Below are 17,718 nucleotides of genomic sequence, written 5' to 3' on the forward strand. Positions count from 1 at the left end.
TTCAAGTGTGTTTAGAATATTTCTTTTATTTCTATATTATGAATACTTTAGACTTCTGTATAGACAGTTGTCACTCACGTTCAACTGGACATTGGTTTTGTACACAACAGTTCTGTAAACATGGTCCAGAAGATCCAGGCAGGGTGTAATTGATCACATTCAATAGACAAAGTAGCCCAGGGTACACTGAAGAATATCTTTTTTTTTCTAAATAGTTGCTCTCAGGTAAACATTAAACATTTTAGGACTATGGACAGTTACATTTAAAATACTTTACTTTCACAATTTAAACAATCTGTTAAATACAAGATTAGATGTAACAAAAGAATATATTTATATATCATGTATTCCTATATACTTCACATATATTTGCTTTTTTTTGTATGACTTAATTCTATTTCAGCAAGAGTATTTTTTTAAAGGTTATACTCAACTTTTTTCCCCTTAGTAAAAAAAGAGAAGAAAAAAATCAGTAAAAGAACATCACTTCTAAAAGAAATATAGGCTATTTTAATTGTAATGAATACAAAAGTTATATGTTTAAAATGAAAACATAAAAGTCCCTGCTATGCAGTTACCATAAAATCTGATATACAATATATTGAAAGAGGTGTTTATAAGCTTTCAGTCCTCTGATATATATATTTTTCATAAGCAAAAGGTTAGAGGGTAAAAAAGTATCAACACATTATACACATCCACTCTCTTTGTCTCTTACTTTCTATCATTACTTTTTCTCATTGTTCATTAGCAGAATAAGCCACACATATTCGTTCTGCACAAAATAATAATAATAATAATACTAATAATAATAAGCAAAAGTTGCATAATATAAAACTATCAATAAAAACAATGCCATCTGTTTTGGTGAATTGAAGTTATAAGCTACTGTAGGCACTGACCAAGTCCCAGCTTAGTCTTTGAGACAAAGGCTGGGTACTAAGACTGTTTCAGGTCTTAATAATCCTTATGGTCTCAAACGGCTCTTTAAAGTCTTTGGTCTCATGCATCTAATATTCCCTTTTATATTCTGCAGTGTAACACAACTATTCTATTGGCCCTGTTTTTCTTTACTCTTGCTAATTAGGTGATTTTATGCAGCTTCATGGTGTTATTGTCAAACGGCTAAGTCAAAAATAAGAAGTTACTAAAACTGTTATAATCTCTGTTGGTTCCTGAGTTAACACAGTTGACTCTTTTTGGTGATGGATGGTGGAAAACATGGAGTGTCTCGCTTAATAAGGCACTGACAGAGATAAGCCTCTGTGCTAACAGAAGGGAAAGAACAACAGGTTTCTCAATACTGTAATTAATTAAATAGCCAGAATCTTCATCACCAGAACATTTTGGTTTTATGTACTGTATAGTAGTACAAGGCGATGAGATCACAGTCTGATTTGTGACTCTTCCATCAAGTAATAGAGACATCTGTACATAACCATGGTAAAAGCTATCATTAATGAGGGCTATAGAAATCCATATGATTTTCCTTGAAGGACTGACAGTTATTATTTTAAACTTGCAGTGGTGGAATTCTTTCAGATGCTAATAGCTTTAACCCTGAAATGAAAGTGCCTGAAGCAATCAAAGGGATTGTGTAGTTAATGCTTGGGGAGAGGAAATCAGCTGCTGGGAGAAACTGGAGTCGACTGCTCTCCTTTTTTATCCAACCATTGGTGGCACACAGGAAATCCAAATGATGGATGACAGAGTTCTGGGTATTTGTGATCAAATGGCCAGCCAGTGTCTGAGCTAGAAAACAGAAGACAGATTTTATTAGATTTAGACATGTTGTTTTCTTTTCAGTAGCTTTTTTTTTTGTTTGCATGCAACCTAACATAATGTTTTGTTTCTTGTTTAAATGCAAACTACTGTAAATACATGTAGTATTTTGTACTTCCGAATGTTGCCCTTTCTATTTTTGAGTTATTGAGGCCCTTTCACACTAGATCAGGACTCTCCTATGGTCTCTGGAATTTGGAAGACAGTTCAAACATAACTGGGTTATTCATAATTTTAGGCAAACACCCCCTACAGCACTCTTTATAGAGTTTACATATGTTTTTCCTGCTGACTATTGGACATCTAGCACAATAGTACACATTACATCTGGTATTACATACAAACAGAAATGTACAGTTTTTTTTTTTTTTTTGTAAATATTGAAGCTTTATTTGATGACATTTTTTTGTATAGGAACAAACGTTCCTGAAGTTTTCCAGCTCTAAAGTTGTGCATAATTTTGAGAGGTGTACACATCTTCCTCTGTCTAAAAAGATGGTAGTATTGTACATGCTGATATCTATTTGCAAGCAGCAGGAGATTATAAGCTTTGTAAGGTTTTTGTTAATTTAATATAAATTTTTTAATGTTGAGTTTAGACTATTCATCAAGACTTCTTTTTGATAGTCTTGTTTTTGCAGAGCCTAAGAGTCCAGAAACTAAGATATTTGAGGTACAGCCATTTAAATGTTGGTGTGGTTAGCTTTTTTATTTTCCCTTCGGTTTTTTCAGTTTATGCTTGATGTGTCAGCAAGGTCCTGCAATACGTTGCCCAATTATGTAATTCTAGCCTCTTTCTGTGGTCTGATTTTTCAGCACTGCCTTACTAAAACACAGTTCCACACAGAAAAACATAGCAGAATATCAACAGCTCCTACTGCCGAGGGTTCTCAATATAACATTGTATGAAGATCTTATGATTTTTCTTTCCATACATGTCTCCAAAATCAACAGACTGTGTACAGATTTTTGATAGAAATTACTGTCACATAAAGAGGTATCAAACATATCAGAAACAACTGTGTTTTCTACTGTAACATGTACTGTATCATAGAATCCCAGGAGGTATCTCCAAGATTTCTTTGGCTTACTTTTAATGCCATTCTAAGGAGGCATTAACTTGCTTAATCAACTTTTACAACAATCAAACTTTATCAGACCTCAACTCAGAAATACTCAAATTGTTTAAATACAAACTTCCTTGTACGGTTTTTCAACTTTCCATCTATAAATGGATGAGAATATGTTGCCCTTACTTTGAATTGCCGCACATTTCCTTCGGCCACCAAATGATGCTCATGTTCTGGAGTGATACAGTAGGCTATTTTCTGCAAAACAAAAAGTGATAGAAAAACAACATTTCGATTTCTAAAGAATCTCAGAAACTCAGAAAATATGCTTTACCTTTTAAAATGTATTAAACTTTAACACCACACATAATATAAGCTTTTAAATGTTAATTTCTCTGTGTATTAGATAAGTAAAGATGAAATAAAACATGGGAAATGTTTAGAGATTTTTTTCTTACAAAAACTTACAAGAAATGTTTAGGCCCTGCCTTTTGGATCAAATAAATATTTATTTTATTCTGAAAACATAAGAAACATTAAATGCTCAAAAAGAACTATTAATTGGATCTTGTAATCCCCCCAGTGCAGTAAAGACAATACAAGTAGGTTGCCAACAGTTAAAAATACAGCCCTTCTCTTGTTTGATGATTGCAAAGACTTTGCTTTGATAATGAGGAACATGCTACAAGTTATTTCCATGTTCTTGAGCCAGGCAAAACATATTTTCTAAGATCTATTTTTATCCTTAGACCTTTTTCAAAAAAAGTTACATTTATATCTGATGAAGTACATGATTACTCATTGGGAAACCTAATAAAATATGCTACTCTTTGTAGTTTTATATATACCCTTACATACAGACCTGTTTGAAAGTTCCAGGAACACTGAAGAATTTATAGAAGGCATATAAGGGAACACACAGCATTGAGGACATTGCTACTCCCCAGCCCACAAGGTTGGCCCAATAAGGAAAAGTGTAGTCATCATACTTCAGTCCTCCTGAGGTCAGTGTACTGGCTATTACAACAAACTGTAAAAGTGAATAAAGAAAAAAGAATAATAAAGACAAATTAATTGTTGTGCATTTCCAAAAACATGGTACTTATAAAATTGGGGGTAATATTAAGATATTACGAATTCTGTAAAACATACAAACACATACAGTAGTTCTCCTACACAACCTCTTTTGTCAGAAGAATTGCACACAGTGCTTTGAAAATTCATCTAGCATTTTTATTCATCTTTTAATATTGGCCTATGTATCCACACGATAAACCCAAATTCATGATAAGCAAATTTTTTTTGTACCATAAAGAAAATTAAGCAAGTTGTTTATCAAAACCAAACAATTGGCTACCATTGACTGCAAAATGTTTCTCTTGTGTGTTAACTCGTCTTGAATGAACAAAACAAAAGACTACAGTAGTCTTCAGGGGTCGAAGCAAAACCATGACAATATCTTTTCAGTGTCAAATTTACAGTGATGCCTTACGTGACACTCTTGCTCAAATTCATTAATATGGTAAAAAGGGAGTATACGAAAGGAGTGAAAGTGTCTTTTCATAGTGTTTATCTTTTTATGCTTTCAAAGTGTTGTGACTATCCATGGCTACTGCTTTGAGCAGCCTATGGTTTTGAGGTAACATGCTGATCTTAAGATATATGTTTTGCAAATGGTTAGGTTCTCTGTCAACCAATTAGGATTCAGATCTCCTGTATCTGTTTGCCCCAAGTAAAATAAAGCCACATTGACTAGATAATTTATTGCCCATACATTGATCCTTCAGAATGTGAACAGTTAGCTTTTGACTGTTTTGTGCCGATGCCTCAAAACTCCCAAAGTGACTGAGTAACGGATGTTAACACGTCAGCATAGAAATTTCACAGTTGCTCATGAAAGAAAACATGTTCATCAAAATATGTCAAGAAGTCAACGTTACGGAGGCAGTTGATTTTGGAGCTGGATTAGGAAAAGCTTTATCACGCATGGTTGTAAGGCGGAAGGAGGGGTCAGAGAGACAAATGGAAGAGAAAGACTTTCTAGAGCTTGAGGGGGTGTAAATATGGAGAGGTTTGGAAAAATCGGGAGGGGCAAGGTTATGGCTGGCCTATAAAATTAGGAGGAGTAACTTAAATTGAATCCTGAATTGGATGGCAAGCCAATGTAGCTGTTTTAGAATAGGGGTAATGTGATGAAAATAGGAGGTTAGGGTGATGATAAGGGGAGCAGAATTCTGGTCCAAATTAAGTTTATTGAGTGTTTTCTTTGGGAGACTATAGAGGTGAAAGTTACAATAGTCAAGATGGAAGGTGACTAGGCTATGATGGAGGACAGAGGTGAAGTGGGGACTGAAGACTGGAGTTAAGAAGGGAATAATGTGGTGATTGGTTGACAGAAAAGGTATACCTCGGTGTCATCAGCATAGCAGTGAAGTTTAATATTGAAGTAGTGACGGATAGAGCCGAGGGGAAGGAGAAAAAAAAAAGAGCGGACAAAGGAAAGGGCCCTGGGAGACACCAGAAGTAACAGGAGATTGAGTGAAATGAAAAGCTTTCATTTAAATGTACATGGTGCAGCAAGTTAAAATATAAACCGGACCAACAGAATACCAAAGGAACAAAGCCATTGGAGGAGGAGAGAGTGTGAAATGGCATTAAATGAGAGTTTCAGTATGGACAGAGGTCATGGAGAGCGTTGTGACTTTAACAAGGTATTTGGCAGTAAGAGGGGACTTACTATCTGGGGAGATAGCCAAAAACTTGAATAGTCTAACAACGGAAAATTATCTTGGCTGCATGGAGCTGATTTGTCAATTTAATCCTTTTTCAAAGGCTCATGCTGATAAATTTGGAAAGCCTGGTAGAGAGACTATATCCAGTCTTTCCCTTACTGTGTGTGAGCTATTTATCCAGCTGATGGGACAGAAGGTGCTGGAGAAAATCATCAGCGAGTGAAAATAGCAAAGTATTTTGCCATCAGTGTCAACCCAACTAAAGACATCACACGTGTGGAATAACTGACTTTCATTTTTTGTTCTATATCACCAGAAGCTTGCATAGAGCAAGGATCAAAACTTTTCAGCCTGTAACGTCAAAATAACAGTGCAAATGACTGTTGACGCCCTAAAAATACATGTGTGGGGCTCTCTATCTTTTTAGAAAAAAAAATATATATATATTTCAATAAATATCAATGTCTACTTATTTAATAGTATATTCATTTATTTCATGAGATACTTACATTTTTTTTTATAATTCATGGTATATTTTGGACCACCATTTACATCAGGGATCACATCACAATGATCATAAAAAACATTCTAATCCCAATTTTGGGAACCCCTTTTATGGATGGATGGATAGATAGATATCCTTATACAAGCAATTTTGATTTTTTTTTTTTTTTTTAGCCTTTGTGATGTTGTCTTCACATTTTCAACATTTTTTGAAAACCTTTGCCTCAAGCCTGATGCTTTGATTTATGTAAAGTTGGTTTTCTATCTCAATACAAACATATAAACAAATCTTGTACATATTAAGAGTTGGAGAGATTGTGAAGTAAATAATCTACAGTAAAAGCAGCAGTACAGTTTTTCTTTCTTTCCTTTTAGCAATTATTGGCATGCAGGTAAAATTCCAGCAAGCAGATTAAAATGTTACAAACATGTAAGAGTTTTTGGTTCTGGAGTGTCTGGAGTTCACACAGACCATCCATGTATGACTATCCAGCCATATTTTAAGTCAGTCAGGAGACAGCTACAATATGTAGATGCATTGGGTTGTTTTGACTTAAAATAACTAATATGCTAATAATGTGTTTTTCAACATATTTTATTTATGGAATGAGCCCATCTTTCCCTTGTTCATTGACCCGACTGTAATGAAAATAGCATGGCTTCTCAATATGAATAAAATGTTCCACTAAGGAAGGTTCATTTTTAGACCTTTTTTCTTCGCAATGAAAGAAAACAAAAAGTACAAAATAACAATGTGTATTTTTACAGATTTAAAGCTTTTTTGTCAACCCTGTATTTCTTTTTTAACATTTTTTGTTCAAATATATTAGCACGTGTTCATATATCCAGTAGAGGGTATAGAAATCAGTTGTATTAAAGGAAGGACATGGCTGTCTGCACCCACAGCTGGATTATTGCAGACAGAGAAATGTGTTTCCTCAAGGGCTCACAGGGTCTCAAACATTTAAATTCACTTGTCAGCAAAGAACTCAAGTGAATGAGTACCAAAGGTCAAAACACCTCCCTTTTTTCTCAACATGTCTCAAGTTTGGTTACTGATGATTGATTTTAAGTAAGTTTTTTGTATTTTTTACACACGTGTACTCCATCTTGTTACATTAATTCCATCTACTTATTCTTATTCTGATATGATAAGTGAAATTACTACTTAAAGTAACTTTAGTTAGTAAAAGTTATCAATTTATGTCACACTTTCTTGAGTGACTTTTGGTGTGGATAATACCAGAGGAAAGCAGTTGAATTTATTCCTATTTCTCTTACCAGAAGAAAAGCTGGACTGACAAATTTCCAGCACAGCCTCCAGTAAAGACCTGGCTTGAAGCCCATCATTCTCTCAATATCTTCACTGAAGCGGTCGACACCTGCAGAGAGCATGAAAGGTTAAATGGCTACAGCAGATGGGGAAGTTGGAGAACAAGGATTATGTTGTTGCAACAAAATTGCAGCATGTGTTTTGTTTCAAGGGAATGCATTTCTTATTTTAACTTGAGACATAAAGTGATGACCTGCTGATCCATGTGCTCACTCATTTCATCATAATTACAGTGATGTCACCCAAATATTGCACTTTTTTCTGCTTTCAATGTGATCCTTATTTCCTAAGTTATTGCTTTTGTCTCTTACATTTACAAAACCAACAAAGTGTTTACTCATAATGTTCTATTTTCTCTAAAATCTTACCATAAAACCATGCAACTCCAATTGCCTCAATCAGCACACCAAAAAGGATAGAGGTCCCTGCTGCGTACTTATCTAACAATGTCAGAATATAGATCCCACCCTGCAGAGAAAGACAGAAAAGAAGTTATTATCAAAAACTTAGATTTTATTTTTGCTTTTATACAATTTAAAATGGATTTACGCACGCAGGGTAGAACAATTACATACTGTACAGGGTACCATAATTCAAATTGCTCATTAAAGAATTACAGGAGATATATGCTCAAAATTCAGTTCTGAATATTAGTATTTGGCCAAAGACCAGTAAGTATTGTTTTTATAACAAACTAATATCAATTCGTTTAAACGTCCATGTACTGCAATGTATATGCACCTTGTAATGGTTAACGCTTCTTTTGCAAGAATAACATCTTCAGTCTTTTTTTGCTGAGGAACTGATCAGCCTGTGGCTCTAATGAGATGGGAAAAAAGCCCAAACTTTATCCTAGGCCTCCTCAAATTGATGGTTGGTGCCTCTTTCCTTTCTACTGACAACACTTCCATATCAGGTGAGTTTTCTGCTTGATCAAGCATGGTACCATGGTCATTAAAGGATGTACAGTACTAGTGCTTTTGGTACTCTGGGCGATGCCAAGTCCTCCTCAAAAATGGAATCTTTATAAATTATTTCAACTGATAAAATAGATCAAGGACCCTACAATGACCTAACTCAATGCACAAGCGATCTAAAAATAAGTCGACATTTCTTAAATTAAATGCATTTACCCTTGATTTGAGTAGATCAATAAGATGAAGTGTCAATGGAATGATTTGCCAATGGAATGAGTGGGATCCAATTTTTACTCTAGAAATAGATAATTAGATAATAGGCACTTTAAATAAAACAATGCAATTGTTTTTTTCCCTATTTTAATTGTAAACTGTCTTGTTGAGTGTTGCATTTACCTCCTAAATTCAAGAACAAATTCACTTTTTTGAAGAAAAAAAGACTTATCTAGATGTAGATTTTTTTTTTCTATTACTTTACTAGATCTTCACAAAAATCTATCTATATGGTCCATGGTAGCTTATGTGTGATGCCTATGATATTGTTTCTTGAAGCACAGACTCATACAGTAGCATCTAATGTTATAGGTCTCCTCAAATCATTGAAAATTCTCAAAACCCTTTTATGATTTAGGTTATTGGAGTTTTCCATAGATCTTTTTTTAGACTATACTTGGAAACTGCCCTTTGTGAGCCACCAACTTCTTCAGTACAGCATATTTTGACCTTACTTTGGCTATTGGACAACTGTTATTCAGCAGTTATTCCTATTGCTCTACAAACCATGACAGCTATGGCATAATAGCTCTTTAATTAATCATTATTTTCTGTAGTATTCTAACTGAATTTGGAGTTTAAGTTCAGTCCAGAACTTTATTAACTGTAAAGGAAATTTTGCTTTACTGTAATGGCTAAAAACAACATAAAGACACTGAAAAATACAAAACCAATGAAGTCAGAACAATAAAAAAAATGAAAAAAATTGGAGCCTTTTGGATGATAAATTGATTTTTTTTTCTCACTAAAAATTGCCTTTTTAATGTTAACTGAGATGTATCTGAAAAAGGTCAACAGCTCATTTATGGCTGTCAGTTGGCAAAAATTGTAATAATTTATGAGGAACAAGGATGAGGGTTTACAACATGTTCTCTCCTCTTAAGCGAGAGGTACATTTAGTCCATATCAGATATTGGCCATATGTGGAAAATGTTCTTGTTCCAATTAGATTTTTCTTTCTTAAATTAATACAAAACCACAGGAATCCCTTATGAAATCATTTAACATATTTTGATATCAAAGCTTTGCTTGACAAAAACTGTACTGTTTTTTTTTCTGGCAGCAAATTAGAATTGATGCAGTTTAATTGAATCAGAGACTGAGGTTCCTCTGACTGTTTTCTCATGAAGATATAAAATCATAATACTTAAGTCAAGTGTATTCCGGATACACGGTTTCATAATGGAACAAAAAAACTTGAACTGTTATTTTAAATAATTTCACAGCATGTTTACCACACCTGTTTAGTAAACTAAGGTAATAAATGTAGTTTTAAGAAGCATCATAAATATTGATACTGACATTAGTAATGCATAACAGTGCAAAGAGGAAGGTTCCAAAAACTGTGGCAAACGTGAAGAGCTTTCTGTTTCTCTTGAGGATCTTGAAGTCATCTGACAGACCTGTAATAACCGCCTCCATGCCGCCCATCTGAGGAAAACAGACACAGACCTGATAGTCAGAGGTTTCTCTAAACCAGTGGAGCTAAAATAGATTGAAACTTGTACTCCTTTGGTAAATAAAGGTAACTGTTTTATAATAACATTAATGATAACATTTCTGCTATCATTGTCTGAATTATATTTGAGACATTTTGAACCAGAACAAAATCAGTTTTCGATTTAAATATAAAGAAAATGCCCCAACACTATGTTATTTTTTAAATTGTTAGGGTAATTATCACTGATTATGTGTGAGTTCATTAGCTGCCTGTTGCGTGTCAGAACTGATGTTTTCCCCAGTAGTTTATCTAATTAGGGTAGTTCCTCGGTCTGGCTATATACAGTTATAATATTCATTCTGTACGTGGCAAAGATTTGCGAATGCAATGAGAGTGGTGTCCTTCAGCTAAGAACAAAATGTAATATCTTGATGGGGCTGGAGCCATGGATCCTCATCTGAAAACGTGTATGATGTAATGATGTGATGATGTGGCAGACTGGAGTATAAAATGCTTCGCTTCCTGTTTGTCGCAGCCACTTCCCACAAAGTGACCCCTGTTGGTAAGCAGCTTCCTTCTGTAATCCTAAGTAACTTCTCTGATCCGAGTAAGATTACAATTTCCATCAAAATCTGTTGTCATGCGTCATGGTTATTTAATACATATACCATATGAAGTGTTCTTTAAAGAGTTTGTCCCAAGTGATCTCTTTTAGTAAACTGAACCAGAAAGAGAAAGCTTCAAGGTGTAGACTTAGATACAGTAGGTCCTTTAACAAGGTCAGTTCTATTTGTCGTGAACAGATATTTCTGTTTATATCGTCTACATGCAGGATATCCGATATTTTATATGGCTTTGTTAAATGTTAATGTGAATTATTGTTTATGGATTGCTATTTTCTGAATGTAAAAACTACACAATGAACATTTTATGATGGTAAACATTTGGATATTTTCTGTAGATATTTGTTTTAGTACAAAGTTTGTTGTTTACACATGGGGATAACTCATAACTGTCATGATGGGTTACTGAAAAGCCCAAGATGCAGAACACCACGGAGACTGAAGAAAAGTTTAACAAGTTTATTGTTCACAAGCACATGGAAATAACACAGGTACTGGTTCAGGCCTGGGGGGCTGGTTCACTGGAGTCTGTGTGGGAGACAGTTCAGTTAGCTTGGGATCAGTTGAGTTTGAGTTTGACATTTTCAGGCTTGTACCTTGAGAAGTCCGGTTTAGGCTTTGAGAGAGGAACTGTTGGGTCCAGAGATTGTTTAGTTCAGCAGAGTCCGGTAACTGCTTCAGCGTCTTACATCTAGCTTGAAGGCTGACCTTGGCTTTGGGTTTCCAGCTCTTAGTCCAGAGCTGCATAGGACCCCAGAGATGAGTCTTCAGGTTTGGCTCAGAGGGCAGGCTCGGCGGGTTAAGCTCTTCCAGAGCTCACAGGAGAAAAACAGGATTCCTGAAAGCAGAGACAAAAGGATTAGAATCCAATCTGGATTCAAGGGCAACAAAGGTTCTCAGAAGATGCTAGGCTCAGGTGCTAACCAAACTGGATTTAACACTGCGGCGTCGAGGCAAGGTCTGAAGGCAGGTTATATACTGTGGATCCTCTGATGATGAGATGCGCCTCAGGTGTGTCGAAGGCTCAGCTCAGGAGGATCCATGGCGGACTCGGCTGGAGAAAGATGGAACTTCTCCAGCTCCCAACAGTACCCCCCCCTCAACGACCGCCTCTTGGCGGTCCGGAAGATGTTGATGGGAGGGAGTACTCATACTCCTCGGTCAACGATGGGTCGAGGATGTAGGAACCAGGAACCCACTGGCGATCCTCCGGATCGTAGCCCTCCCAATCGACGAGGTACTGCCAACCGCGACCTCGCCGACGGGAGTCCAAGATCCGGCGGACGGTGAAGGCAGGATGTCCATCGACTTCCAGGGCGGGTGGAGGGGAGTCGGATGGAGGGCACAAAGGACTCGAGATGACAGGTTTGACCTGAGAGACGTGGAACGTGGGGTGGATGCGAAGAGTCGGGGGAAGTTGCAGGCGTATGGCTGATGGATTGATAACCTGGACAATCTTGTATGGACCAATGTATCTCGGTGAAAGTTTGCGAGACATTCCCTTGAGGGGGATGTCTCGAGTGGAAAGCCATACCTCTTGTCCAACCGAGTACTCTGGGGCAGGACGTCTCTTTGAGTCGGCAAAGCGTTTGGTTGTTTCTGAGGAGCGATTGAGAGTGGCGATGGTGTCTCTCCAGATGCGTTGGCATCGACGGATGTGCTGATTGACTGACTGGACCGAAATCTCTCTCTCGTCTGCAGGAAAAAGTGGAGGTTGATAACCAAGACTGACCTGAAATGGTGACTGACCGGTGGAAGCTGACTTGAGAGAGTTGTGGGCGTATTCGATCCATGTGATGTATTGGCTCCAGTCGGTGGGATTATTAGAAGTTAAACAACGAAGGGTAGACTCGAGCTGCTGATTCATCCTTTCGGTTTGACCGTTGGACTGTGGATGATAACCGGAGGTTAGAGAAGACTTACAGTTGAGAGCAGAACAGAACGCCTTCCAGACTTGGGAAATGAACTGGGGCCCACGATCTGAGAGTATTTCTTGTGGGATTCCATGTAGACGAAAAACGTGTTTGATCAAGAGCTGAGCAGTTTGAAAGGCCGTAGGAAGTTTCCCGAGGGGGATCAGATGACAGGACTTTGAAAATCGATCGACGATGGTAAAGATTGTGGACATACCTCGGGAGATGGGAAGACCAGTGACGAAGTCGATAGCGATGTGAGACCATGGACGCATGGGGACTGGGAGAGGATGCAACAGACCAGAGGGTGGTTGGTGTGACGCCTTATTTCTGGCGCAGGTAGAGCAAGCCAAAACATATTCTTTGATATCCTTGTGAAGGGTAGGCCACCAGAAACGTCTAGAGATTAAGGCGATGGTTCTGCTCACCCCCGGATGAGCGGAAAACTTGGCAGTATGCATCCACTGTATCAGGCGAGATCTAACAGAAGAAGGGACATAAGTTCGGTTTGGAGGACCGTTACCTGGGTCAGGTTCAGAAGCCAGGGCAGTGTTAATAAGATCGGTGATCTCCCAGGTAACCACTCCAACAGTGCAGGATGCGGGAAGGACAGGTTCAGGCGTCTCGGATTGATCAACGGAGTAAAGACGAGAGAGAGAATCGGGTTTGACGTTCTTGGATCCGGGTCTGTAAGAAATAATGAGGTTGAAGCGAGAGAAAAATAGGGACCACCTTGACTGACGAGGATTGGCTTGTTTAGCAGACTGGATGTAAGCTAGGTTCTTGTGATCTGTCCAAACAAGAACCGGGTGCTCAGCTCCCTCCAGCCAGTGTCTCCATTCCTCCAATGCCAGCTTGATGGCCAAGAGTTCACGGTCTCCAACGTCGTAGTTTTGCTCTGCGGGCGAAAGTCTACGAGAGAAAAAGGCACACGGGTGAACTCTTTGATCCGTGTCGAGTCTTTGAGATAAGACAGCCCCCACACCAGAGTCGGAAGCGTCAACTTTGAGGATGAACTGCTGTGAAGGATCGGCTGGATCAGCACAGGAGCTCTGGAAAAAAAAGTCTTAAGTTTATCAAATGCGGCTTGTGCCTCGGGGGTCCATTGGAAGGTTCTTTTGACTGAAGTTAGAGAAGTTAGTGGAAGAGCTGTCTGACTGTAATTTCTGATGAATCTTCGATAAAAATTGGCGAAACCCAGGAATCTCTGCAGCTGCTTACGGTTTTCAGGAACCGGCCACTCCAAAACTGCCTTTATTTTATCTTCTGAAGGCTTAACCTGCCCGCCCTCGAGCACAAACCCCAAAAAGGTGACTGAAGACTGATGAAACTCGCATTTTTCGGCTTTGACAAACAGTTTGTTCTCCAGTAATCTTTTTAACACCAGGCGGACATGTCTTTTATGCTCAGAAAGGTTCTTAGAATAAATGAGTATGTCATCAATGTAGACGAACACGAACACATTCAAAAAGTCTCTGAGAACGTCGTTTACCAAGGCTTGAAAACATGAAGGGGCGTTAGTTAGACCAAAAGGCATGACCAAATATTCAAACTGGCCCAAGGGAGTCTTAAAGGCTGTTTTCCACTCATCTCCATCTCGAATCCTGAGAAGGTGATAAGCGTTCCTTAAGTCGAGCTTGGTGAATACAGTAGCCCCCTGCACAGGTTCAAAAGCTGAAGCGAGTAATGGGAGAGGGTACTTATTTTTAATAGTTATTTGGTTCAGGCCTCTGTAATCGATACAGGGTCTTAGTGAACCGTCTTTCTTGCCGACGAAAAAGAACCCTGCACCCAACGGAGAAGAAGATGGGCGAATTATTCCAGCAGCTAAAGACTCATTGATATATTTTTCCATAGTTTCTCGTTCAGGTTTGGAAATATATATAATTATAAAGTCTGCTGCTGGGTAGAGGTGCTCCAGGTAATAGCTCAATCGCACAGTCATATGGTCTGTGTGGTGGAAGGGACGTAGCACTGACCTTACTGAATACAGGAGCCAAATCATGGTACTCGGAAGGGACAGAAGTAAGATCAGGAGAGTCCATCTCCCCCCCACCTCTAGGAGACCTCACAGCGGGAGCTGCCGAACGGAGGCATGTTTCATGACATAAAGTTGACCAGGATTCAACATGACGATCAGACCAGTTTATATGGGGATTATGTCTTTCCAGCCATTCGAATCCAAGCACCAGAGGGGAACATGCGGAGGGAAAAACAAAAAATGTTAAGGTTTCTCGATGATTACCTGAGATTAGCAGCTCGAGAGGTTGCGTCTGATGGGTGACCTGGTGGAGTTTCTTTCCATCAATAGTAGAGACACAAAGAGGCTGGGTTAGAGGTATGGTTTCTATTTGAAGCTGCTGGAAAAGATTGGAGTCAATTAAATTCCGTTCACAGCCTGAATCAATGAAAGCAGAAAAAGTGAGGTTCTGATCTGAGAAAAATAAAGTGGCAGGGAGCATGAGACGAGAAGATTTTTCAGAGTTTACATGGCCCGCCAGACTCCTCAGAACCTCTGACGGGCCCCGGCTTTTGATTTGGATGGGCATGAAGCGATGAAGTGACCACTCTCACCACAGTAGATACACAGTTTGCTCAAAAAACGTCTTTGTCTTTCCTCTGGAGTCAGCCTAGTATGTCCAACCTGCATGGGTTCGATTTCCGTTTCTCCAGTATGAGAAGCCTGAACAGGCAAGGAGAGAGACTGGGTTTTTGGTCTCGGTTTGGACAAATGTTCTGTGGGAGCAGAAAAAACAGTCACGTTATTAGAAGCAGGGGCAGGGGCAAAAGAACCCCGATTCTTAGATTTGGAGCTGTTTCTAGCTCGGATCCTGTTATCCAGCCTAATTGTCAGGCGGATTAATTCTTTGAGTGTTGCAGGTTCGTCGAGGGTTGCTAGTTCATCCTTGATGCTTTCGTTCAAAGCCATGAAATAAGCGCCCTTTAAAGCGCTTTGATTCCATCCGGAAGCTGCCGCTTTAACCCGGAAGTTAATGGAGAAATCCGCTACTGAAGAATTTCCCTGTTTTAGGTTGAAAAGAGCACGAGAGTCAATGGTTTGATCAGTTTCTTGGTTAAATACTTGAGAAAATTCAGAGACAAAATTTGTGTATCGACAACTGAGGCTTTCGTCAGAGGCAAACCTTGCCTGAGCCCATTCCAGGGCTCTTCCAGTGAATTGGGACAGAATAAATGTTATCTTCTTATGATCAGTGGGGAAACTGCCAGGAGAGTTTTGAAAAATTAAACGACATTGAAACAAAAATCCTTTGCAGTCCTTCATATTACCAGAAAAGTTCTCAGGTAGACTTGGGCGAAACTCAGGTGATGACGTCACTGCCGGTGACCTCGAAGGCGGAACTGGACCCGGAAATGATTGCGCTGCCGGGGTGGCATTAGCACTGTTCATGTAGTTAGCATAGCTTTGAAGCATTTGATTCTGCATTTCAATATGGGTGTTTAACTCACGAAGAGCCAGAGCGTGTCCATGGATTTGAGCCTCTTGCTCCTCCAATTGACGACGGAGGTGATCTGCTGGGCCTTGTGTTTGGCCGCAGTGTTCTGTCATGATGGGTTACTGAAAAGCCCAAGATGCAGAACACCACGGAGACTGAAGAAAAGTTTAACAAGTTTATTGTTCACAAGCACATGGAAATAACACAGGTACTGGTTCAGGCCTGGGGGGCTGGTTCACTGGAGTCTGTGTGGGAGACAGTTCAGTTAGCTTGGGATCAGTTGAGTTTGACATTTTCAGGCTTGTACCTTGAGAAGTCCGGTTTAGGCTTTGAGAGAGGAACTGTTGGGTCCAGAGATTGTTTAGTTCAGCAGAGTCCGGTAACTGCTTCAGCGTCTTACATCTAGCTTGAAGGCTGACCTTGGCTTTGGGTTTCCAGCTCTTAGTCCAGAGCTGCAACCCAGAGATGAGTCTTCAGGTTTGGCTCAGAGGGCAGGCTCGGCGGGTTAAGCTCTTCCAGAGCTCACAGGAGAAAAACAGGATTCCTGAAAGCAGAGACAAAAGGATTAGAATCCAATCTGGATTCAAGGGCAACAAAGGTTCTCAAAAGATGCTAGGCTCAGGTGCTAACCAAACTGGATTTAACACTGTGGCGTCGAGGCAAGGTCTGAAGGCAGGTTATATACTGTGGATCCTCTGATGATGAGATGCGCCTCAGGTGTGTCGAAGGCTCAGCTCAGGAGGATCCATGGCGGACTCTGCTGGAGAAAGATGGAACTTCTCCAGCTCCCAACAATAACTTCTGGAACAAGCAATTCTCCTCTAAAGCAGAGGGTGGCAGCAGTGGTACTTTCAATTGTAATGTCATTCCATTCATCAGCAACTGGAATGTCCTTTAAAAAATGTGACAACTTAATAGTAAGCATCTTAACCTTAAACTGATTAATTGTTCGAATCAATGTACTAATGTCAATGATGGCAAATACAGAAAGCCTGCTCTTTTCAGGACAAGTTTTTGGGTACAATGACAGGAGAGAAAGCTTTGTATCTGCAAGTCATCCAGGAGTGTGGAAGTCATGAAAAGAACGACAATTTAACAATTAATAATTGGTTAACCCATTACGTATTATGTTATACAGATTTCCAAATAATTCATTTAAACAGATTTGAGGTTTAAATATGCATGTAGATTTATTAGCGAGAGCTTTATGAAAATCTGTTAATTGTTCAAAGATTTAACTTGAATATGAAGATGTGAAGCTATGATGTGTGTTCATTTTCCTGTTGGTACAGTATAGCCCAAGCATTGAATAGTTGCGGAACCTATCAGTTGTCGGCTATCCCTGAGTGTGCATTGGTCCGGTCCGGTTAGCTCAATTGCATGTTATGTTGCTGCATGTTAAGTTGCTGGAATGTTTTTTTAAGCATCTATTAAATAGCTATATTTTTCTCAAAAGTTGATAAACAACTAATGTTTGGGATGATTTGTTTTACTAGACAACAACTTGCTTGTATAAAGAATGGGCATATGTCAAAAGTTACACTTGTCTCTACTCTTTATTCATCAGAATATGTAAATCATTGAGGTTTTAACATTATGTTACACTCATTAAATATTCTATATTTAATGACATAACAACTATCATCCACAAATTTCTCCAAAAGTGCTTTAGAAA

General features: G+C 38.8%; 1 protein-coding gene across 1 annotated transcript in view; it reads right to left on the bottom strand.

Moving 5' to 3' along the window:
- Window positions 1-17,718, bottom strand: part of slc6a2 (solute carrier family 6 member 2) — a 32,802-nt gene continuing 15,084 nt past the window's right edge. The window contains exons 9-14 of the mRNA XM_038302983.1: window positions 9,914-10,042; window positions 7,790-7,889; window positions 7,370-7,470; window positions 3,715-3,882; window positions 3,039-3,110; window positions 1-1,752 (exon numbers count right to left, since the gene is read on the bottom strand). Of these exons, the coding sequence (XP_038158911.1) occupies window positions 1,729-1,752; window positions 3,039-3,110; window positions 3,715-3,882; window positions 7,370-7,470; window positions 7,790-7,889; window positions 9,914-10,042 (594 nt within the window). The 3' untranslated portion in view covers window positions 1-1,728. The remainder of the gene's footprint in view (window positions 1,753-3,038; window positions 3,111-3,714; window positions 3,883-7,369; window positions 7,471-7,789; window positions 7,890-9,913; window positions 10,043-17,718) is intronic.

This window comes from Cyprinodon tularosa, unplaced genomic scaffold (assembly GCF_016077235.1).
Source record: "Cyprinodon tularosa strain WSP-4 unplaced genomic scaffold, ASM1607723v1 ctg50, whole genome shotgun sequence".
NCBI lineage: Eukaryota > Metazoa > Chordata > Actinopteri > Cyprinodontiformes > Cyprinodontidae > Cyprinodon > Cyprinodon tularosa.